Raw genomic sequence first — 24713 nt, 5'->3', positions numbered from 1 at the left:
ATGAATCTGAATTAGTTGAGTTTGTTTGCGCTTCGTGTTTTATATGAAACCAGTCTATCTAATGCTTGTTAGATTATTCCTATACGTTGTTGTTGTTGTTGTTTTCTTTTTCACTAATGTAATGTCTATTTCGTTCAGATTTCCAATATAAACTTTAGATGCATTGGTTAATTGTAATATGTGTTTCATTTCTAAATGACAAATGACAATTTGATTAGGTTTATATATTGAAAATCATTTTAATTTTAGCTTTGAAAAGAAAAGTGTAGCCTACATGTGGCCATTTTTTGTTGACAGATTATTTATAGTGGCGGGTTGGAGGGGTCCTGCCAGTGCATTATAACGTTAGTTTAGTATGATCGTCTACTGTGTTGGATTGTCAAAACTCTTTAATCTGAGCTGGTCACTGGATCAAGTTTTTTAATTATCACACAGAAAAATATTTTTCAATCCAATGATGCATAATAATAACTTCATCTGATTTTAAGAAATAGCCAAATAGGCGGGGCTAAAATCGCTTCAACTTCAGTAGTCTACTATGTTTTGGACTTCAAAGACTGCAATTTATTTCAGTTAACTCAGCAGGAGCAGATAACGTTCTGGTACAACTTTTCTTTGACAACTACAAGGTGCATGAAGAGTGAAAGGCAAAGAAGAGGTCAAAATTCTCCAGTAACAACCCTGATGAAGGACACAAGCCTTCTCCGTCGGTGTTACTTGTTAAAAAAGAAAACACTTTGAAAACATTAAATAAACATCTACAGGCCCTTGTTGCTTACTTTGACTTTACGTTTGACGTCACAACACGTTTCATAAGCGTTGCTGTGACGACTGTCAAGATAGTTCCCTTCCAGTTAGTCTTGACAATTGGTTTGAAGCATACTTTAAACTACTGTTATGCCAGAATGAGGCAATTATATATCTTATTATATATGGGGCTACTCCGAGACGATCACATGGCTACTGAGCGGGGAAATTACATAAATGTCTGTGTCATTGTTAATGATTTTGGTTTGTGAATAAAAATTGAAGCGACAGCGGAAGTAAGGTACAGCGCGCAATCTTGACGTAAGCGTGCGTTTCCTTCCGACTCCGCTCTTCTGACCAATGAGCGGAGCTTTTCGTCCTCCTGGGCCGCTGTGTTAGCGGGAAACCGGCTGTTATCGTAGAGCTGCTAATGGACTCTGCATTTAGCTACCGTCTTTGATATAACATCTGTCCTATATTTATCCAATAATTAAAACTGTCAAATTTGAATTTTGAGCAGTGACACAGTTTTAAACGTCATTCCGACCCACAGCTACCCGAGCTGCTATGCTAACATCCGGCGCTAGTGAACAGTAGCTTGCCAACGGGCTTACAGGAAAAAACACACACTGCTGGATTGAGAGAAACAAAGGGCTGCCACGACCAGTCAAGAAAAAGGTTTGTGAGCATGAGTACGTTCAACCTGGACCGTTTTCGTTTTGACAAGAAGGAAGCGAAGACAACAAACAAAGAAGTGGACAGCGGCTCGAAAAGTCCCGAGTCTGAGAAGGAGAACAAGCCAGGTAAAAAAGATGTTCACTTAGATGTTTTTTTTTATTCATTCACATGCTGTCAGATTTACAATAAATATAATGTCATGGTATATCAGAATGGATGCTTTGAGACAGTGACACCTGTCCTTTAGGACCTGAAACAGATTTCACTGACACAATGAGAGCTCACATGTCTGGACATGATCGATCTGCACACAAGGGAGAAATCTTAGACTCAATACAATCCAGCAAGTAACACATGATCCATTATCTGGGTCTTAAACACGTCAGCCATACTTAATGTCTACCATGAAGCGGGTGTCAAGGGTAAAAACAAGTTATATAAACTCTGATTATTAGAGATGGACAGACTGTGGACATCAGGGCTGACTGTTTAAAATAACAATTGCTGTTTTTAAAATAAGTTATATGATTGGAGCATTTAACATATTTGTAAATAGTTCCTCCTCTTTAAATGTCCCTGGATCATGAATTATAAACTCCACGTGACTGAGATTTCTTAAAAATGTTGTGAGACTCCCACACTGATGATATTTTTCTTTATCTTTGACCGTGAAAACAAATCACAGTCCAACAGTTGATAAAACTGTACACTGTTTGTTTTTACAGGTGCGAGATCAATAAAGGATTATCTTAAAAGATACACAAAAGATGCACATTGTCATTGCATGACACATTATGTACTGATGGGCTGATGTCTGTCAACAGGATGGATATCGGTCAGTGCAGATGTACAAGAGATGTATCTGCTTATCCCCAATTATTGTTCGATCATCATTTTCGCCAGTGACTTGTAATGTATAACACTGTTTTGTCCAGAGGTCAAAATATTTTTATATGATGCTGAACAAACCCTTTCACTTAAAAGCTCTGTGTCAGAGAACTGTCATGTGCTATGAAAACGCAGGTAGCGATCTACTTTTTAAATTAACAACACAGTTTGCTGCTTACATAAAATGCACATCTGACTTGTATCTCTCTTTTTTTTTCTTTCTTTCCAGCTAAAATGAAACCTGTCAAAGCTCCACCAAAGTCCCATGTCCGAGGAGTGGTTTTCGAAGAGGTCATTTCGCTTGATTTGGAGGAGGAAGAAGCCGTTTCTAAAAGCAAAAACAAAGTATCACAAAGCAGTAAATCCATGTAGGTGTCGCCTTAAATAACGTCACATGTTGCTTTTTTTTCACATTCATGCTGCCGTGAGGTTAACACTTGTAAACTCTTCTTCTGTAGGAGTGCCAAACAGAAATCATCAAAATATGCAGAATCTGATCAGAGCGACGAAGAAGACCGCGAGATCGAGGAGAAAATGAGCACACTCTTGGAGATGTTTCCTCAGCTCACAAGGGAAGAGTTGATAGAAGTGAGTCCAGAATGAGCAGATGCATTGCACTTCATAGATCACGCCATGATAACCATCTATAAATTTGATATCATTCCGTTGAATCTCCAAACCCGAGCTGGTCAAAGCATCTTGTCCTGTTTTTGTCTTCAGGTCATAAACAGCACCAGCACTTTGGAGGGGGCTGTGGCTGCATGCATTTTTCAGTTTGGGGATAAAAAAGGTAAATAACTTTTTCATAGGCACATTTAATAAGTTTGCACTACATTTTTATGTATTTTTGGCTTTTAACGGTCAGTCTGTGGCCAGTTAAGGAAAGTCGAAACTTCACCAAAGAAGGTTTGATTAAGTCGGGTGTTCAGCTAGAGAAAAACAACAAAATGCTTTCAAACTGGAAGGAACGTCTCTGTGAACAATCTGTTCTCCTTCAGTTCTCTAATCCTCCAAACACCTGTGGGCTGCGTTGTCTTTTCAGAGCCAGAACAAGGCAGGAAGAGAAAGCAGGATGGATCCAGCAGCTCTCAGGAGGACAGTGTTGATCTTCAGCCCAGCAAGAGGAAGAGGAGATCATCTGATGTAAGATGACTGATGCTCACTTCACACCTGGAGAGATTGGCATCAAATGCACAGGCGTTTGGGATCCCTTATGAAACACTGCAGAGATTTTAAAGTGCATAAAAAGACGGATGAACTGGTTTAAATGTTGATGAAACACAAAAAAGATGGCTGCTGAACAGAGAAACTGCATGTTTTAAATACTCATACGGACTCTTTGTTTATGGTGATTGAATCAACGGTGGCTATTGTGGCTTTCTCTTCATGCAAATAACCATTTCCTGTAAGTTGGTATTGAATTTCATCGGTCAGGGTTCTTTAAACCTTATCAATCCTCTTTTTGTGTTTTTCGAAGGTTTCTGAAGATGAAGGCAGTGAAGACAAAACGCCGAGCTTTGAGAAGAAGGAGGCCATGGTCAGAAGACTGCAGAGAAAGTTCCCCGACCCCGACAAAGAGGTGAAGACACACAAACACTTTGTCTCCGTTTGTAACACACCTACAATTCTACAGGTCACTTAGCAGACGCTTTTCACAATCAGAATTACTTTATTAATCCCAGAGGGAAATTTGGTTTTTACAGTTACTCAAAAACAGCTCAGAAGTAAATAAATAATTTAGACCGTCTAAATGTCCGACGTGTCTGTTATGTGGGACTACTTCAAGCAGTAAAAGTTCTTTTTGGCTTGTTGTAGGAGCTGCGCATGGTGTTACAGGAACACGACTGGAACTATGAGGACGCTCTGCAGGCTCTACAAGTCTTCTCCGATCCAGGTGCGAACACAGAAGCCATCGTCTTAGTCCATCTTGTCACTGACATGTCGATATCGATTCTGAGACTGATTTTGATTCGTTTACTTTTTTTTTTTCTTCTGTTGTTAGAAAATACAAGCCACAGCTCCAATGAGGCAGAAGAAGATGATCTCGGTCAATCAGAATGCAAAAACAAGTCCAGCAGAGAGTCAACCAAACACAAGGAGGATGCAGGCGAGAGCTCCGATGATACAGACAATACAAAGGACAGTGAAGAAGAATCGGACTCAGACGACAGCAGAACTAAAAACAGAAGTAGAATGTCCACTCTGTCTTCATGGCTTACATTAAGTCCAGCCCCAGTGTCTTTGAAGAAATCAACTACCTCCTCGTCGTTAAAGCCAACTTCATCCTCGTCCTCCACGGCCCAGATGCTGTCCAGGTTTGCCAGTGGGACCAGTATAGCCAAGAAGCAGGCAGAAGAGAGTAGAAAGAAGGCCCGCGCTGCGGACCAACATGTCAGTTCTGGCGGGGAAAGTGACGAAGAGGTTAGCAGTGAGTTTGAAGACTCGGACGAGGAGCTGGACACTAAAGGTGGCATGACGGATGTGAAGAAAGAGATACTCACCTTCTTACAGGACGCGTCGATCGACGAGCTGTCGCTGATCGCCGGCTGCTCCGTTAAAAAGGCCCAGAAGATCGTGGAACTGAGACCCTTCGATAGCTGGGGAAGCGTGGTGAGTGTGTCCGTGTGTTTGCAGCACTACCAGAAATAGAAACTTCAGTGTGATGCTGATACATTTCAAATGATATAAACGATGTAGCTTCAGTGTAAATCTTTCATCGATACCACTGTAACTAAAACGTCGTTTTTTTTTCTCTAATTTTGGGGCTTTTTACGCCTTTATTAAAGACAGGACAGTGGACAGAGTCAAAGATCAGAGAGAGGGTGGGCAAAATAACCACAGGTTGGATTCAAACCCGGGCCACCCCTGTACGTTTGTCACATGCACTAACCAATACGCCACCGGCAACCGGTCAGGACTTTGGGTCAAAGAGGTTAACGTTTTAATGCTATTGATCTTTAAAGTAAGAAATGGTACCGTTATTTTTAAACGTGGTATCAAAACGTGTTTTAAGAGTTTTGACAACCTTGATGTGTACGGTTATTAAGCAGCAGACAAGAGGACCCTAAAGGACATTCTGTTTCTTCTTCTTTCTTCTTTACAAATCAAATCTGGTTTTGCACATGTTCTTAAGAAAAGGTAAAATAAAACACAACACAGCCGGTTAGTCAGTCTGCTGATCACCTGTGTAATTAGATTCTGAATGTATTTACTGATTGAGCGTCTTCTGTGTAGGGCGAGACATTCCTGACGAACTGTCGAGTTATAGAAGTCTTCACTTCCTGACAAACCTCCTCTGGTGCTCTGTTATCCAACTGTCGACCTTTGTGTCTTTGTTTTAAAGAAAAGGAGCCTGTTGAACCAAACACAGGACTGTTCAACGTGTAGAACTCAAACACAACCTGAAGATCTTTTTATCTGTGCATGTTTGGTTTTGTCGTCCCGCCTGAAAGATAGATGAGGTCACCTCGACCATACATGTGCAAACAGCGGCAGAACGAGTGAGGACGCTCACTTTCGTCTTGATTGTTGCGTCATCTGATGATTTTGCTTTTCGTCCTCATCTTTGTGTGGATTACAGCTCTCTCACTTCCCTCTTCAGGTGGACGTCTTCAGTAAAGAGAACGGGCTGTCCGAGCAGCTGCTGGTGGGCTGCAGAGTCGTCCTGAAAGAGAGAAAGGTGGTCCGTGGGCTCATGTCCAAATGTGAGACCATCTCCACAAAAATGACCAAGCAGGTGAATTCGGTGATAGAGAAGGGCACCGGGGCCATGAAACCACCGACGGTGCTCAACAGCCAGTGAGTCCAAAGCACAAACACACCAAATCTTATCTTAGACTGTTTAACTGAGCCCAGAAGATCCCAAAACACACACAAGCTGGACGCAATTCACTCCAAACACTCGCACAATATTGTCATCTTATAATATATATCATGATAGAATATCCTTGTCCTCTGTACTGTGCATGTTTGTGTTTTGCATAAACCTGTGAATGTTCTGACTACGTGTACAAGTTGCAGCTCTGTGCTTTTAGTTTTGGCTAACCTCGCTCTTTGCCAACCGTACATTTCTTTGTTGTTGGATTTTTAAACGTTGATCTTAATGTCATCAATTCACGGCCGATAAAGTGGACAGACCTTGTCCTTGTTGCTTGTTCTCAGCTGGTCCTCGTATGAAGACGGACAGAGAGGTCCGCTGAGCTCCAGCACATTTTAAAAAGTCAAAACTCTGCCGTCAGCTTTTTGAAGACGTAGCTTCATGAGAAGTGACCGTATTAGGGTCCGACTGGTGTGGGCATGTTTAACGATAAATCAGCCGATATCTTTCTTTAGATCTATGTTCCATCTTTAGAGACGGGTATACAAAAGTTTTGAGGTTATAGCTCCAGTGCAGTTATCAAACACATGTGGAAAAGACATACAGAGTACAACATGGACGAGATGGAACTGTGCATGTACTGGAGGTCATGATTCTTTGTAAGGTGAATACATTGGGTTATATCAGCACATGTCCAATAGTCTCTGCATACACTGATGTCGGATGATATTACACCGGTCTTTGCTTCCCTCAATGGATTGGTTACTTCTAAGTTGAAGAGTCTTTTTAGCCTTTGAAAGCCTTACATTTTGGAGGCGTGGTAAATTGGCGACACGCACGACCAAGTGGTGAATTGAAGCGTGCAGAACGTGTTTTCTCTTCTACATTTTATTTGACTAAATATCAAACTTCCTGACAGATCTGCGTCATTATGATCATTAAAGTCGTTGTTTAATACGCGCGCATGTGGTCACCCGTTTTCTGTGAGTACCTCACAATATTAAACGTAACAAATCTAAAAGTCCTCCACACATATTTGATCAGCGCCGTCTCACCTTCGGACCTCAGAGGACCGGACTGTGCATGATCCAGCGCCGGAAACCTTTGACCTGTCCCCTCGTTTGTCGCTGCTCTGCATTGACCAATTATTGTAGCAGGCGGAACATGAGGATCATCTACGTACGCACATTTCAAGGTGGATCGTGATTCATAAAGGGAACTTTGCGTGAAGGTGTGCGTACCAACGGTTTAAATAAATCGGAATTATTTTGTGTGCACGCCATTTCCGGGTTTTTGGCGCACGTACATTTTTAGAGCCCAGATCAGGAGAGCTGGAGTAATCCTCTGAAGGCACACCTTGATGGCTTAAAGGATAGATTTCTACTGGTGTTCGGGATCTTCTTTAGTTAGTTTTCTCAAAGTGCTTCATAAATAAACTTCTTACATGGGCCTCTGTTTTTTAGGCTGTTACATCATTGTTAGGATTTCTGAGTGACTTCCAGTTCTTATTCGTGTCCTCAGCAGCTCATTCGTTGTCTTTCAGGTTGAAGCTGAAACCCTATCAGCTCATCGGTCTGAACTGGCTGCTGCTGCTTTATGATCACGACCTGAGTGGTATCCTCGCCGATGAAATGGTAAGGCACCCAGCAGATGACCTTTTAGGAGGGGACGCGTTGCAAAACCCCGTGTTTGTGAGGTGTTGATAAAGATCCTGAAGTAAAGACAGGAGTGTAAACTCCAAACAAAACGTGCAGGGCATCAGGCGCGTGCAGAGCGTTGAACTCAGTGAGCGTGACTCTGTCGGCGTCGATGTGTCGCCTGCAGGTGAACAAAACAACCAGCAGGTAGAAAGAGAACTCTGAAAGTTTTATGGAGCTGGTGTGAATGAATATGGAGTCTGAAAAGATGGTTTTCGTTTGTACTGGTAGTACAGATGTTCAAATAAGTCTTCAGTGTGTCCAGCTGGCTCTTCATACCACACGTGTTCGATGTTTGACCGACTCTCTTTTATTCTCTCAGGGTTTGGGGAAAACCATCCAGGCTATCGCGTTTCTGGCCCAACTTTACCAGAATGGAAAAGAAGAACCGAACCTCATCATTGTGCCGACCTCGACACTCGGTAACCATCTTTACAATCCAACAACCAACAAAAGGACAAAACTGTTCAGCGTAAAATCATTTGAAATAATAACGCCTTTTTCTGAGAGACAGAAAAAATATATTGGATTAGATTTTCTATCAGCCAAGCACAGCGTCCTGTTTGACATGGAGATGTCCGGGGTTTGGTTTGTTTAGCTGTCCTTTTATCCTAGCTCGTTGTCTTGTATGCCTGTTGTTAGTGTTCATTCAGAGTCTGTCATTGAGTATTTTCACATGTTTTGTTTTGGATTTGTAGATAACTGGGTCAGAGAGCTGAAGCTGTGGTGTCCCAGCCTCAAAGTTCTAGTCTATTATGGTAAGACTCCTCACTCGTCTTAAGACATAAAACACAGACAGAAGCTTCACAAACACAAAGAATCCTCTTTTATACATTTGATTTCTGTGCATGCTGCAAGTTGTTGATGGTGTGCACATTTCATCCCCTTTCTTTGATGGATGGTGACTCAGCTTTTCTCTCATTTAGAAGTACATTTGTAAATTCATTTTTCACGTTTTTTATTGTAACTTTTTTTTATTTTGTTTGGAACTTTTGACTTTTCCAAGGATTTCTTAATTTAGGTTTTATTAAGTCAAACAGCTCAGTTTTTTTTGTCACCTTCTGAACTCAGTTCTGATCCTTCACAGGATCCGTGGAGGACCGCCGCTACCTCAGACATGACATCCTCAACGGCGCTGTTGAGTTCAACGTCATTGTGACAACGTAAGCAAACACACACACACAAACACACACACACACCTATTGTTACATTTTACTGTTCATTACAGGATCAGTGCAGGTGATGTTGGGGCCATGAAACGCCTTAGGCAACTTGTCTCTCCCACTTAAATACAAATCAAAGAGTTGGATTGTCTTTGGTTTATCGTTGGTTTTGTTTTTCGGTCTCAGGTATAACTTGGCTATCGGCAACGACTCTGACCGCAGCCTGTTCCGAAAACTGCGTCTGTTATACGCAGTGTTTGATGAAGGTCACATGCTGAAGAACATGAACACTCTGCGCTACCGCCACCTCATGGCCATTAATGTAAGCTCAACAACACTGTGTGATTTTTTTTTTTTTTCTTCTCCCAACAGTATCCCCTGCTTCCTGTGCTGTCTTCATGTCATCACAGTGAATGTCCCTTCGTGACGTTTGCACGTAACATGTTCATGAAGTCTCGTTTTCCCCCTGCAGGCGGAGCACCGCTTGCTGCTGACAGGCACTCCTTTACAGAACAACCTCTTAGAGCTGATGTCTCTCCTGAACTTTATTATGCCTTCGATGTTCTCCAGCTCCACCACACAGATCTCCAAAATGTTTTCCATGGTGAGTGGTTTTCACTCTGAGCTCAGTTTGTCTGGATTGGTAAAAGCTAAGCCATTTGAGGGTGGATGGGTCACTGCATGTACTTAGAAACACAAGCGTGCTCTCCTCAGTGATGAGCTATAGATACTTCAGTTTGATCATCTGCTATCACACTGTGGAGAACTTGGAGATCAGCGCTGCATCCTTCTGGGTGAAACCATGGCGTTCTTGTTTATATATGCAGCAAGCAGATGAGATGCTAACACGAGTGGTCACTGGAGACATATTGTTAATGCAAAGTGTGCTGACTCCACTTGTGATCAGATCACTGTACGCACACAGGGATTCTGTTTCACAGGTGAAATCAAAAAACGTCCTCACTGCGAGCTACGCCACCAATACCGACAAGTCAGCTGGAGCTTTTTTATCTCTTATGTTCAACGTTACACTTTTGTGTTTCAGAAATCCCACGAGGAGCAGAGCCGCTTCGAGAGGGATCGTATTTCTCAGGCCAAACTCATCATGAAGCCTTTTATCCTCAGAAGAGTCAAGAGTGAGGTGAGTCCTTTAGGCACGGTCACGCACACTGTTCAAAATAGGAACAACGGATTTACGAGTGAGGTGGTAGAAAAGAGGAAGCCCTGCGCGCGGCACTGTCACTCCTCCTAGCTAGCGCGAAGCTAGCGCGTAGCAATGACAAACAGTTCCGCGCTGTTTATGAAGCAAACTGTGATTTAAATGCGTTCAAAAAAAATTCTGCGTTATTTTCTTTTAATTAATTAATCGTAATTAATTTGTTAAAGTAAAAAGTAATTCCGCCATCAATTTTCTCTTTGAATGTCAAAAGGTATTAACATTAGATAAATGATGTGCTGTAATTAGTAAGGGTGGCACATTTTTGCTGATCGAATCGTCCTGACTGGTTTGATGCAGTGATCACCTTTCTGCTGCTAAAAATCAACATTTTAATTAGAAATAATTCTGGCACTCCAAACAGAGTTTTTCTGTAGCAGTGTATTATGCTTTAGTGAATCATGCTTTAGCAGACAACAAAGTAGTGTTCAGGTCGAAGCTGTCTAATGTTATACATCAGCACTTTTTACCATATTGTGAGTTTCTCTGCGATTCCCATCCTAAATAGTGAAAAACAAAACCCTCTGTAAGTATTGAGTCTCTAAAAGCTTTTCCTTTGGCAGGTCCTCAAACAGCTGCCAGACAAAGAAGAGAAGCTCGAGTTCTGCCCAATGAGTGACAAACAGAAGGTCCTCTACCAGAGCCTTTTAAAGAAACTCAAAGGCTCCACCAATGGCGAGAGTAAGCCGGATCTTCAGATCGCTGAGCGGCGTCAGAGTTCTACTTTTCACAAATGTTACAGCAGATAATGTGTCCTTTTATATGTTTGTCATGCAGAGCGCGAGTTGTGTAATGTGATGATGCAGCTGAGGAAGATGGCCAACCACCCTCTGCTTCACAGACAGTACTACACCACAGAAAAGCTCAAAGCTATGAGCAAACTCATGCTGAAGGTTGGTTCTGCTCATTTATTTGTCAGATGACACTTTCGCCTCCTCGTTTCACTCAGCCTTGTTGCCACCTTTCTCTGCCCCTCTCATATGAGATATTCACTCACTCTCACTCTCTCTCATATATGTTAGGAGCCAACTCACTTTGATGCAGAGCCGGCTCTCATCCAGGAGGACATGGAAGTGATGTCAGACTTTGAGCTGCATAATCTGTGTAAGCAGTACTCGTCCATCAGCTCCTACAGGCTGGAAAACGATCTGCTGCTCGACTCTGGGAAGTTCCACCACCTCACAGAGCTGTTGGCCTCACTCAAAAACAAGGTTAATACCGTTGTGCTGAATGTGTATGGTACATGAAACAAGAGGCTACCACACATGATAACAGATCATGTAATAAGAATGTCTTTTTACCGTCCAGGGAGACCGAGTGGTGTTATTCAGTCAGTTCACCATGATGCTGGACATTGTCGAAGTGCTGCTGAGACATCTGACGCATCGTTACGTCAGACTGGACGGATCCACGCCGGTAGCAGACAGGTTTGAACTGAACAATACTTAATCTGCTAAAGCGTGATTCACACACACACACACACACACAAGTATTTAACTTAGTCCACAAAACAGAAACTCAGGGATGTGATCTTTAAAGGTCTCAGTCAGTTCTTGTATTTGTTGCTGTTCATTATAATACCCATAATACTCTTACCCAATTGTTCTTTTTACACATGCTGAAGTAAGAGTGATTCTTGTGAGTTGATACTAAACTACATATTTAGTGCATTACAAAGCTCCAACAAAGTGTGTAGGTGAATTAAGATGAATGAAATTGTCCTTGATGAATATTGATGCCAGGATTTGATATGTGCTTCGCCCTTTTCATCTTTTTTTGACTTTGCTAATGAGTTGTACAGTAACCCCTTCTTTCCTTCCTTCCTTCCTTCCTTCCTTCCTTCCTTCCTTCCTTCGTCCTGCAGGATTGTGTTGATCGATGAGTTCAACACAGATCCTGACATATTTGTGTTCCTGCTGTCCACGCGTGCCGGTGGCCTGGGCATCAACCTCACCTCAGCTAATGTTGTCATCCTACATGACATAGACTGGAATCCCTACAACGACAAGCAGGCAGAGGACCGGTGTCACCGTTTAGGCCAAACAAGGTACAAAAAAAACAAAAAAAAACCAAGACATCAGAATGCATGTCGATGTGTACTTCATGCGTGTGGATCCTGAATTCATTCAAATTACGGAATAATTACAAAACCTGTTTGAAGACTGTGTTACCTGTATGTGTTCATTAAATGGCCAACATGCTGTTTGTCTCAGGACTGTCAAAGTGATTAAGCTGATCAGTAAGGACAGCATCGAGGACTGCATACTGCAGCTGAGCCAGAAGAAGCTAAAGCTGGAGCAGGACATGACCGCTGCTGAAGAAGGTAAGGAGATGCAAACAGACAAAATCAAAATCCAGACATCAACACGAAGGCCATTATCATACATTTCTATAGAGCCAGTCTAGTAGTGAACTATTTCCTGTCATGCTGCTCGTGTTTGTGCCTTAAGGTATAGTGACCTTAAATTTACTCTGAAGTGACCTTTGATAAAGAGTGAATCACTGAGGAAAGAGGTCAAAGACAAAGCCAGCCCTCTGCTAGATCACAAACTGTGCACAGAGTGCAGTAACTATACTATCAATCAATCTATCAAAGTTTATTTCTATTTAAACACATTTAAACAACCTTGGTTGACCAAAGTGCTGTACAGGCAAAAATCACAATGTAAAAAAAACAGTAGTAACTAACGGACGAAAGAAGCGTCCAAAACATGGCAGCCTTTTCATTAATCAAAGAGTCGATCCAGCAGTTTGACTTTTCAAATCTGACTAAAGTCTTTGGAAGCTTCCAGTGTGAATGTAGTTGGATCAAATCTGCAGAATGTCTGTGCGGAGTAATGCAAAGAGGAGTACACAAATGTGTAACGGAGGAACGAGAATGAAGGACTCCCTCTATAGCAGAGCAGAATGCTGTGTGTATAAAAACAGCAATGGTCAAATGAAAATGTGGTGAAACACGTACAAGAATGTGATTTAAGCAAAGTCTTCCATCCAGTGACGATCAGTATCAGCTCGTTTTATGGCAGATATTTACTGATATTACTAGACGTGTTCAACAGTCAAAAAGCATTTCTTTTGACTTTTCGATAGCAGTTCTCTTTCACCAGCAGAGGGCGCTATATGGCCGATAACAAGCACTATCTCACTCCAGTGTGTCAGGCTGTGATGCACATCTGTGCACAGCTACCACATTGAGAAGATATGAAGTCACTTCCAGGTGCTGCAAAGACCTAACGTGACAATAGATGCACAGTATTTTAAAAAAACAAGGGCGGTTATCAATCTAACATCAAGATGGTCAGCTGTTGTGTCCAGCACTCTGTTTGTTGTCTTGCATTTGTACCCGTTTGTAAAACTAATCATTAAACCAAAACTGCACATATGTTGTTTAGGTGGTGAGGGGACCGTACCTGAAGATATGGCTTCCTTACTCAAAGCTTCACTGGGACTGTGATTGGCAAACTGGAGATGTTACAAATACCTTGTTTTGTTTGCATTCCTGTGTTTCTGGGCAGACTTGAGTGTTCTGACTGAACACGCACACAGAGACACACACACACACACAGATATACTCTTACTGTATGTGTGTGGACAGGAAAACTACTGAGAACCATTCACTGTCATGCAGAGAAGTTGAGATGATGAAATCCTGTCCACTGTATGGCAGCTGTGCCTAAAACCTTTTTAAACACACTTACAGGTTTGTACTCACTCCTCCCTGTATACAAGGACAAAACAAACGTGCCCTTTAATATAAAAAAAATAACATAATAATCCTAAACTGCGAGTGATGCAGCATGTGTTGGAGTACATTCTCACACTTTAGTTCACCATGTTCCCTTGTAGTTCTGTAACGTTCACTTTTAGATGAAGTTACGGAAAACGGCTGGTTTGGAAATTGATGCCTACAGCTCATCTGCTGGTCAAGACTTTCCAAATTAAGGAAGGAAGGAAATTGAGTTGAGAGAGAGTGAGTGGAAGCTTCTCTTGTTGTTTTTCCTCTTCTCGTCACCTCTGTTTTAAAAAAAAAAAAAAAAAGAAAAAAAGATATTTTCGCCTCACAACTTCTTTGCTGCTGTGACCACAAGCAGAAGGTAGGATTACTATCTTTAAAGTCTTACTATTCATGTTGATTTCTGATCACATTTTCACAGTTGTGGTGCATCAGAAAGTAAGCCACGGATCTGCTGTGACGTCACTCTAAACGCCACGTGTTGACTTTCATCCTGTTTTATAATTGAAGTCGTATTTGGTAAAAGGCAGAACGACTGACGGTACATGCTTTGTGATGGTCTAGACAAAACGTTAGTACTTAAATATTCCAGGTTTGTAGAGTGCAACTCGAGAACAGTTAAATCAAACATAAAATAGATTTGATGAACTTGAATTGAATCATTCTACTTTAAAATATCTGAATCCAGCGTCGGAGAGTGAAATGATCTGAGGAAGCAGCTGCTGCATATCTGTACTGTACACGTAGCCCCTGTGATGTAAGTGTTTCAGTGTTATTGTATTAGCTTTTCTGAAGTCATTTGTATGTTTTTAAGGTTCTTGTTTAAACTTAAAAACAATAAAGATTGTAATAAATGTTTGTGCGGTCGTGTCTTCTACCAGCTGACAGTGAGAGAGTCTCGTCCTGTGATGAAGAACTCTGGAAGGTTTGCTAACTTATCGTCCCTCTGGTGTTAATATTTCACAAGTATCATGTTGACTTGGTACAGTTTCCCTTTCATTTTTGTAGAGCAGTCAAAGATAATGTCATCTCAAGTTGGTTGGAATTACCTCAATGAGCTTATTGAAGGCAGCTTAATATGATGTGCATGCTTTAATCTTGTGTCTTGTTTCTTTGTCTTTGATAGAGAACATTTTCTCCTTCTTGTGAGTCAGTAACACTTTGAGGTGATCAAAGCGTTCTTAATACAAAATAATCATGACAATACATCAAAATCCCTTTTATTTAACTTTGTACAAAGTTTTTTTTAGCGAGTGAGAAAATGTGAACATTTGTTTTGGTTTGAGGGGGGAAAAAAAGTTCACAGATGTTTCCAGTTATGATGAATATGAAATGACAAACTATCTCTTTGTTAAAAAATAAATCTACCACTTGAAAGTTCAACATTACGTATCGACAAAAATCACGAGCGTTTACTCGGCAGTGGGGGAGTATCGTCCGCACCGAAAGCCCGTCAGGTGAGCGTCACATGTGATCGTGTAGCTGAAGTAGAGAACTCCTCTTTTCAGTTGACAACTTAGAGAGCGACGTCCTCGCTCAGGAAAGACTACACATCTACCCACCACATCGTTGTAAATCACATCTCTGTCCCAGACTTCAAACCTCATTTCCTGACCCAGTTCCACTGATCCAAAGTCGTAAGTTGCATTCCACACGGGGTCGTTGTTGTCCATCACCGTCTCGGTCTCCTCGTACATGCCGTTGTAGAAGATCTTCACGTAGGCGTCTGTTTTGGTGAAGGTGTCCGCCCTCAGACCTGCAGCTCTGTGCATCTCCAGTCGCATAGTTCCTCTGCCTGCCCGCAGAGGACAGCAGTTGTGGTCGAGGTTCGGAGTCGGGGAGCAGTTCCTCAAACCAACCTGGTCTTCTTTCAGCTGGTTCTCTCTGATGTACTGAGACACCGTGACTCTCAGGTTATCACTGACCTGCTCGTCTTCCACCAGCTGATGAAGAGGAAAGATGGCATAAGACACCACGTCAGGGTTGTCGTGGAGGCTGTTCATCCAGCTGTGGTACGCCTCAGACGGGTCCTGCTGGTACAGGATGTCGGGAAAGTACCTCTCCCCTCCGATGACCTCGATATTATGGGTCATGAAGCCCTGGTAGAAGCCCATGCTCATGTTACCCTTCAGGAGGTCGTCACATTTGTTGGAGAAGGAGGCGTTGGCGGGGACAAAGCCGAGAGCCATTCGGAGTTCAATGTTCAGGCAGTTTTTAACCTCTCTTTCAGAAAAACCTTTTAGTGTGGCCAAGCAGGTCCTGAAGGCGGTGATCCGCCTCACCTTACCACCAAGGTGGACCTATAGGAGAACAAATAATACATTAAAGACTGGCCTGTCAGTAAGCTTCTAAACCTCTTCACCTTTAGCATTATTTAGCAGTCTTACAAAAAAAAAAAAAAAAAAAAACATCTGTTAGAGAGCACTCTATCTACCGCCTGACCTGGTGTATATAGTGAGTTCCATAGGTGTCTATCAGCCGTCTATAGAGGGCTCTGTCCTGGCTTGTGTTCATGCTCTGTGGGAGTCTCTTCAGATGCTTCGTGAACTCTGAGCTCAGCTGGGGATGGTCAGCGAGTCTGTAGCTGTAAAGAAAACAAAAGGCATGTTGAGTTAACCGCGACACAGTCAGACTTAACGTGAAAAAAATAAACAGTTATGTCCATCCTGAGGTCGTTTCTCACATTGCAAAATGCTTCTTTTATGGAGCTTTTTCTTAAGAAATTAACTTATGAAAAGCTAAGATATCTTTTTTTTTTTTAAGTTAATTTCTCAGCTTCATCTTTGTTGAGCTAATTTTACAAAACTGGCTTGAAGTTTCTTGAGCCAATTCATTTATCCTCAGTAGTACCCATTTAATACATGCACAGTTTGTTACAGAATGTAATGAAAATATTTTTTTCCTGTACATCTTACAATACTTAAGACAATTTCCTCATCGTAATCCTCCTGATTTATGAATTGATTCTACATCTATTTACAAATCTCCATAGATTCCAACTCTGCTCCTTTACCTGTAGTAGGTGCAACTGATTTCATGGATGGCAAACGTGGCCTTGTCCACACTGTGCTGCGAACGAGCAAACTTTGCCATATCTGAGCGACTTCCCCCAAGCACCGCCTTCCCAATTTGGTCCAAATTCAAACCCATGCCCCAGTTGTTGTTAACCAGAGAGTTGGAGCTGCGCAGCAAAGAGTCCACAGAGTGGTGAAGGGCGCTAGAGAGCTGCTTACTGCAGCGACTGAAGGGACGCCAGTCCAGCACAGCTGCAGGAAGCTTCTGAATCTAAAGGGGGAAAAGGCAGGATGTACAGTATTGTTGGATTCAGGTGGAGGAGGAAAATCTATAAAGGAAGTCAGGAGTACAGAGGAAGAAAAACAGGGTAGAAGAACTTAAAGTTAAAGCTCCTGTGAGAAGCTTTTTCGCTGGTTATGAAACTAAAATATAAATGTACCTCTCTGTGGAACCTACAAAAGCCAAAGACTCTATCAGTAATAGTAAGATGAATCATTTTTTATTGTAATTTTCATGCCTGAATCTGCTGATGTGCTGTCTGTGTCAGATTCAGAGGAAACAGTTAAAGCATGCTGCCTGTTTTTACATTGTACATTGGAAGGATTGTCTGAGTGTTGCATCTTATTTTTAAAAGAGAGTATAATTTTTTCTTTAATAGAAAAAATTATTATTGCATTTTCAGGGGAAAAAAAACACTTTGTCCATAGAGGGCACCAAAATCAACACAAGCCAAAAGTTACCCACAGGAGCTTTAAGATTTGAATTGAGTATGTGGAGTTAAAAAATAAAGCGAAAAACAAGGAAACTAAGATTTCACCTGCCCACTTTGGAAGCGGTTCGGACACAGTATACAGGTCTGGTTGTCAGTCAAAGCACCTTTGACATTTATGACATACGCCCCTGTTCTACGCATCCGCACCACGTCAAAACCCTCGCCTGCCAGGTTGTGGCCCGGCACAAAGGAGGCTTTCTCGCACTCTGTCCCTGAGCCAACTCGACAACCATGGGCGCTCCAGACCTCCAGCGTGACCAGTGAGGCCAATATAAACACGACATAGTTGTTCCGTTGGTTTCCTTCAGCTTGCATGGTAACCTAAAATGGTACAAAACATGGAGGGTAAGAAAAGGGTACACAATGTCTTTATTCCATGATGAAAAACTCTATTCGGCATCAAGTAAGTGTTTGGCAGGATGGTCAGTGAAGAGGGGAGTGCATTGTTGTTATTGGCTGAAGAGTTCTGACAGACACGTATCTGTATTATTTTTGTTGTACAGTAAATGCAGATGAGCTTTTAATCCTCTCTGCTTTAGAAACTGGAGTAATCCTGCACCAGATGTAGTGTCAACACTCAAAACGTGCACAACAGACAGACACAGAACTAAAAGACATGCATGCTTACCTCGGACAGTTTTTGATGTTTACCTTTCAAATTGTATCTTTGATTTCCTCCAGGAGTTTTTAGCTGCCTTTGCCTCCTGAAATACTAAAATTCTTCTCCAAATCTCAACGGAAAGAATGAAAATACTGCGGGTGTGCCTCTTCTTCCTTCACTAACCCCATCGGTGGCATGGCATTATAAATGATGAACCGCAAACTGACCTCGTCCTGCTCAAAATAAAATCACGGTCGAGCAGCCTTGTGTTTTCCTGGCGGCCCGTGCTGAATGCCTGCTGGGTGCACTCTTTTGTCCGTCGTCTGCTCTATGAAAAAGACCGAGAAGGGAGTTTCCCTGCTTCAGGACTATGCATCTGTCTCTCTATCCCTCTTCCTCGCTCTCTCTCCCCTAAGGCCACAACAATTTCCTCAGCATGACTGCGTTTGTTTTCATGTTCATGACCCAGCTTTATGAATCCCTCACAGCTGTGTGTGTGTGTGTGTTTGACCATGGTTGTGTGTGCACGTGAATGTGTGGGGGAGGGAGACTGTACAGTCACGAGATAAAAAGATGCATGTTAGTAAGAGCTCGCTTTCCGGGAATTGCCTATGTGTCTATGTATGAGTGCACGGTGCATGAGTGTGTTTCTTTTGGAGCGACCGCGTGTGTTTTTGTCTATATAACGTCTGAGCAGACCTGTCTGTGTACTGATAACCTCACCAGAACCATGAGGTCAGCCTTGCCATTCTCTATTTATGGAGATAGGAGGGACGTTGGTGGTTTTCTCAGTGTGGACAGGAAGGATATAAATGGTTATTTGCACTCTGTGTGCAAAAGGTTTGATTCAAGGAGAAGTGAGCCGATGTGTGCTTTGGTTCCACATTTACAGACTAATTCATGTTTACAAATCAGTTTGCTTCAGATGACACGTTTGCATTTTCTATAATCTTTAATTCCGCAGTATTAACATAAACTATTTAAAATATAGAACTACATAGGACTAGCTTAAAGAAGTAACTACATTGAATAAGCTTGTTAGAATATACAAACATTAGATCTGTCACTCTAAGTGAGCACTGAGCACATACTGTAGTGAGTTCAGACATTTACATTTGAACATAAAACATTTAAAGAATGAAAGCAATGTGAAAAAACAGACCACATTAGTGTAAATGAATTTATTAGGAGTTAATCAGAAGAGTTAAGTCCACATACATTTAAAATGATCTGAAAATTTAGCAACACAAAACTTAAATATACTTCTTATTTTCATATATTGCAACAGTAATCCTAGAACAAACAAAAAAAAAGAATATATACAGTATATATATTTGAAAGTGTCAGTAAACGTGATTTATTACATGACACTATGCTGTCAGCCTCATGAGGGCAGTGTTGGGTCACTATGGTCCTCTGCTGTGTGTTAAGAGACATCATATGATTTCTGTTACAGGAATACTTAAGAAACATCTGAATTATAAAGAACAAAAAAGTGCATATTAGGCAATCAGAAAATAATGTCTTTCCCGAAGTGAGAACATGTTAATAACTGGCTGGTTTCCCAAACATTTAAAACAAAAAAAGATTTTTTTTTCAGTGGAGGAGACCTCAGATACCGAATATGAACATCCTCCACTCATGTAAGATCCATGTCCTATACTCAAAAGTTGTTTTCAAAGCCTCTAAACTGCTTTTCTTTTAAGCCTCATCCTGCTGTATCAGCCTCGCTTCCTCCTCCCGGTTAGCCTCTCCATGTATACTCACATATTCTCTAGCTCTACTAAACCCAGACAGCCTCTTCCTTCTCTTCATCAGGACGACCCCCACTACCACCAGCACCATCATCCCAATCACCCCAAATGCTACCCCAGCCTTCTCTCCACTAGACATCTCATACAGCTCTGGGTTCAGCTTTTGCATCATTTCTTTGATTTCTTGTGGGTTGGCCACTTTCCATGCCTTGGTCTCTCCTACTCTGACCCAACTCTTATCTCCTTCAGTCATCACCATTACTGTGTTTGTGGCTTGCATGCCGACAAGTGGAGGTTTGCTGAAAGGAGGCAGATGGATAGGAAGCAGCTGTCCACCTGTGAACAGCCCTGACTGGACACAGTAAAGGATTTCACAGCCATCGCTCACTGAAGCAAGATGCTGACTGAACTTGGGAGGGCAACGATGTTGGTAACGAGACAATGGGTTACTTGACTGACAACTAAAGAGGCCTCCGAATGGTACAGAGAATCTGGTGCCAGCCTCATAGTCCTTACTCATACAGATCATTTGTCCGTCAGAGAGAAATTTAACTGGAATGAAGTTTTGCGGGCAGCTTTTTGCGTTGGTGAGGGGGTTCAGGAGAGAGGGGCTGTAAATTCCTCCAAACAGATACCCTGAGTTGTCTGGAGCTGCTCCGTTTACAGAGCACCAGTAGGTATCAATGTGGGCAGAGCGGACGTGGTAGGTGTCCTGACACACTGTACGATGGCAATGAAAAACCCCCCAACAGCTATGTCTTTCGTCATGGCAGTCGTATGAAGTGTAACCCTCCTGTCTCACTTCGGATCTCAGTAAAGTGGGGGTGTAAGGAGGACGGCAGGAGAAATCACCTGTTTCTATGTTTTTCTGAGCCAGTTTGTCACACAGTGGCCCTGCATCATTGCTGATTCGAGCACACGTTTGGTAGATGCCGCCAAAGCTGAGGTTTGTAGCGGGGCCTTCGCAGGATGAATCATCAATATTAGCCTGGAAGTTGAAGTTCTTGGAGTTAATGTCCACACATCCAGGCCTCGTGTTGACCTTATAGTATCGATCTATAGCCTGACTTACTGTGAAAGCCACTTTGTTGATTGTAGACGGTGGCAGATCAGGAATGGTGTTTGTGTTTATGAAGTAGTGCAGGGGAATTCCAGACCTATCAATAGCAACCAGGTTGTTCCGGGTACTTTCCTGCCACTTCTGCAGAGTGATGCCAGGATAAAATGGTGCGCCACCGTGACTTTGAACTAGAGAGTACTGAATATTGGACTGGTATGTTTTAAGTGTTGAGCTCTGTTGGGTGCTTTGACTGCTGATGTCAAACTTGAGTTTGTCAAAGAAGTTAAACCCTGCCTGAGCTTTGATGGTAGAACTGTCTGACGAACTGTCTGACACATACGAAGAGCGGAGGTAGTCGTCCTCAACCAAAGTCGCCCCGGCATCAACACTCGTGATAACATGGGTTCCATAATCAAACACCATCTTCTCTGAGAGATAGTCGGCATTTCTTGTTTGGTTGTTCTCAATGGCATCGGCGATCTCTTTGGCTTGTTGAGCAAAGCGAGTGTCCAGAGTAAAGTCCGGAAACGCCTTCACTGTGTAGATCAAGTTGCGAATCTTTAAAAAAGAGATGAAAATTTCAGTTTAGTTTATTTCAAACATGTAAAAATAAAAGAAAATAGAAAACAAAGTAAAATTTAAAATGGACAAACAATGAGTGCTATCAGACAAACAAGCTCTCTGATACTGTATGTATAAATGTGATGTACACGTCCGAAAAGGAGTGGCAAGAAGTATGAATTTAATTAATCCCACCCCTTCTCTATTAATTCAAACATTGTTTTTTAATTTAAATTTTTAACAAATATATGTTTTTATATTAAATATACAATCTACAATGTGGTTGTACCATATTCCTATATACCAGAAACATGTATAATATGCATACACCCACATACCCTTAAACAACTATTTGTAAATATTTACATGTGAACACTGTTATTTAGAGAAGAAGAAAAAAAAACAAGACAGATGAAAAAGACAAAAGAGAGGAAAAAGAAAGAAAAAATCAATATGTAGCTGTTTAGTTAGTTTTTTATCATCTACCATAGTGAATAGACGGGTGTAGTTCTGAGTCCTAAAACCAGGAAGTGAGTTAGCATTTTAGCGCTGTGGTTCTAGCCTCTAAAAGTCAATGGGGATTTTGAATGGGTTTGTGGTTAGACGCCTGAAATAAGATCTGTGGTTAACACAAGCTGAAGAGATGTTGATGTTTTGTAAGACGAGATAAACTACGTGCGCTAAGACCCCACTTGTGAATTTTAAAGTTTTTACGTGAACTTTAAACGGCGGTTGCTAACGAGTAGCTAACTGAAACTACAGTGGTTGTCGCAGACATTAAACGTCATCACGCCTGGAACTCTCTCCCTAATCCTCCTTACAGCCTCTAGTCATGTTTTTCAGTGCTCTTGTAAATATTATGTTAATAAACAACTTATTAAGCTAACGTTTAGCTATCTTGTCAAATCCGCTGATTAGATCGATGAAGCATAACGTGACGTCATTACAAACCGACCGCGGTGTAGTTTGCGAGTGCATAACGTTAGCTTTTTACTTATCTCAGCTGCATTAACTCTTCAAACTTCATATAAATGATGTTCATCTGTAAAGATTATCCCGCTGAACAAAACAGCAACACATCAGGAACGTGTTTGACACAGCTTATTTTCTGCAATGATCCAAAATCCAATGCAAAAATCCCATAGGCGAATTTTCGTAGGAACCACCGGCGCCATTTTTTCGGGTTGGCCTACAAAAATATGTCATTACTATACCAGTCTATTGAGCTTATTAATGTTCTTAAATGTCTTTTAAAAAAAAATATTTAGAGCATTTCGTAAATGTACCATGGCTCCTGTTTAAAGTCCAGTAAAAAGAAGTACAATGGAATTCAACATCTCTATCAATCAAATAATTAAATAGCACATAAAGAGAGGACTTGTATACTGACGCTGTTAATCCAGAATCAACGCAGCAACCATGTCCTTTATCCACACAATAGAATGTATAACTCACTTGCACTCTGGCTGTAGTTGAAGAGTCTTTGACCTGATGGGTTTTCATTCGTTTGTTCTCTGTAGAAAATTTCCCATTCAGCATCTTGAGGAATGATATGTCAGCATTAATGGTGTTAGATGTCGAGCTTTTCTGCTCCAGCCAGGAGCTGATTATCTCTGAGTTTGTCTCCACGCCCGTCTCCTTGTGGGGGATGACGAACACCTCGTCTGGGATGAGGTAGAGCCCGTCCTCAGTGGTCTGGCACTCCAAGTAGCTCAGGTTCATCACCCGTCCCATGTCCATGTTACGGAGGTTGTCCCAGCCTCCACCTGGCAGCACCTCCAGTGCAGTGATGGAGATGTTGGCGGAGGCTCGACATTGTCTGAGCCAGTTGGTCGAGCGTCTGACTGGACCTGAAGAGCAGACATGAAGGAGAGAGAGAGCCAGGAGGGTTACTGCTGCCTTCATGATGTCTTTGTCCCACCAGGTTAACACAACTGAAGGGTTCAGACCAAGTTCCTCCTCCTCTTGTCAGTTTTATCATATGACAAACTGGAACATCAGGTTTGATAACTGAAGGCAGAGGAAGTGGTTTTGCTTTCATTTGCAAGTTTGCATTTGTACTTACCCCAAAATATGTAGACTGTAGACTTCCTGCTAATAGATAAATAAGTGTATTGATCTTATCCAAGCCTTTAACCTGAATACTTTTATTAAATCATGATCTTTGAATTGAAATCAAGATCTTTTACACAAATTAACAAATTCAACTCCTTATTTAAAGTTCATATTATTGTCACTTTAAGGGGATGAATTGGTAAAAGCCATTAACCTTTTGTATAGATTGAAATTAAATGTGATTTTTCCCTCAGTTCTTGCTCAGGTGATAAACAAGCAGTGTTTTCAAATTCATGCACTCTAACGTGATTGTTATGTGGAAAAAACAAGAGAAGCATGCCTTAACATGAACACACATGTTATCAGTCAAGGAACAACCCCCTAGTTATGATTTGGCAAGAAAATCTAAAAACCTAAAAAGTCATGTAAAACCAAAAACAAAGTGGCTGAGAGAGACAAAGAAAACAAAGACAGCTGAAACAAACAGCAGCATTATCTGGGAAAATGAAATTTAAATGTAACAGAAACCTACAGAGCTTCAAGTTGTCTGCTCTGGTTGATAATTCACATCAGTATGTGTCTTATCAGTTTAAAATATGCACTGCTCAGATAACGCCTTCTACTATTGTTACAGAGGTTTATTTTTTTACTGTCTTCCTCCTGTAAAAGGGGAACAGAAAACAGATTTGCTTTCTGTTCTCCTTTAACAGGAGCACGAGATGGTTATCTGCTGAAGAAGCAGAAGTCTCTGTGTTTGCATGTACTGTCACATGACTGTACATCACTGGGAATGTACTCAGAAAGTCCAACCTGCTCACCACCCAACATGACGCACAATACTCCAGCTGAAACTTGAAAATCTCCTGGGTTACAAAAGATTATTAAACATGAAGGAATTAACTACGGAAACACAATGAATGATCTTTTAAAAACTAAAGCAAGAGAAGGAATAGCCC

The 24713-nt window shown here is 41.6% G+C and overlaps 3 protein-coding genes across 5 annotated transcripts; 1 reads left to right on the top strand and 2 right to left on the bottom strand.

Annotated features, from left to right (window-relative positions):
- Positions 1–1072: 1072 nt before the first annotated feature.
- smarcad1a (SNF2 related chromatin remodeling ATPase with DExD box 1a) lies at positions 1073–14797 on the top strand. Its single transcript, XM_079341938.1, has 23 exons — positions 1073–1550; positions 2543–2681; positions 2772–2901; positions 3034–3103; positions 3356–3456; positions 3791–3892; positions 4129–4207; positions 4316–4923; positions 5915–6111; positions 7674–7764; positions 8150–8249; positions 8526–8585; positions 8915–8990; positions 9177–9312; positions 9463–9594; positions 10036–10131; positions 10770–10887; positions 10984–11099; positions 11229–11417; positions 11515–11633; positions 12071–12253; positions 12420–12529; positions 13599–14797. The coding sequence occupies exons 1-23, from the start codon at positions 1436–1438 to the stop codon at positions 13658–13660; spliced, it is 3129 nt and encodes a 1042-aa protein (XP_079198064.1). The 5' UTR covers positions 1073–1435; the 3' UTR covers positions 13661–14797.
- A 241-nt stretch (positions 14798–15038) lies between these two features.
- On the bottom strand, positions 15039–19414 carry prf1.5 (perforin 1.5). 3 transcript variants are annotated; one of them, XM_079341981.1, is made up of 5 exons: positions 18555–19414; positions 17772–18047; positions 16953–17224; positions 16382–16523; positions 15039–16239 (listed from the first exon to the last, which is right to left on the bottom strand). In XM_079341981.1, exons 2-5 carry the CDS (start codon positions 18039–18041, stop codon positions 15352–15354), a joined length of 1572 nt encoding a protein of 523 aa, XP_079198107.1. In that variant the 5' UTR covers positions 18042–18047; positions 18555–19414; the 3' UTR covers positions 15039–15351. The 3 variants fall into 3 exon arrangements, with proteins under 3 accessions (XP_079198107.1, XP_079198105.1, XP_079198106.1); XM_079341979.1 differs by having other exon boundaries at positions 15040–16239; positions 18355–19414; XM_079341980.1 differs by having other exon boundaries at positions 15040–16239; positions 18378–19414.
- Positions 19415–19493: 79 nt separating this feature from the next.
- mpeg1.1 (macrophage expressed 1, tandem duplicate 1) lies at positions 19494–23965 on the bottom strand. Its single transcript, XM_079341971.1, has 2 exons — positions 23158–23965; positions 19494–21699 (listed from the first exon to the last, which is right to left on the bottom strand). Exons 1-2 carry the CDS (start codon positions 23605–23607, stop codon positions 20029–20031), a joined length of 2121 nt encoding a protein of 706 aa, XP_079198097.1. The 5' UTR covers positions 23608–23965; the 3' UTR covers positions 19494–20028.
- Between the last annotated feature and the right edge of the window lie 748 nt (positions 23966–24713).

Source organism: Symphodus melops (assembly GCF_947650265.1).
Source record: "Symphodus melops genome assembly, chromosome: 1".
Lineage (NCBI taxonomy): Eukaryota > Metazoa > Chordata > Actinopteri > Labriformes > Labridae > Symphodus > Symphodus melops.
This window is presented reverse-complemented; position numbering and strand designations above follow the sequence as displayed.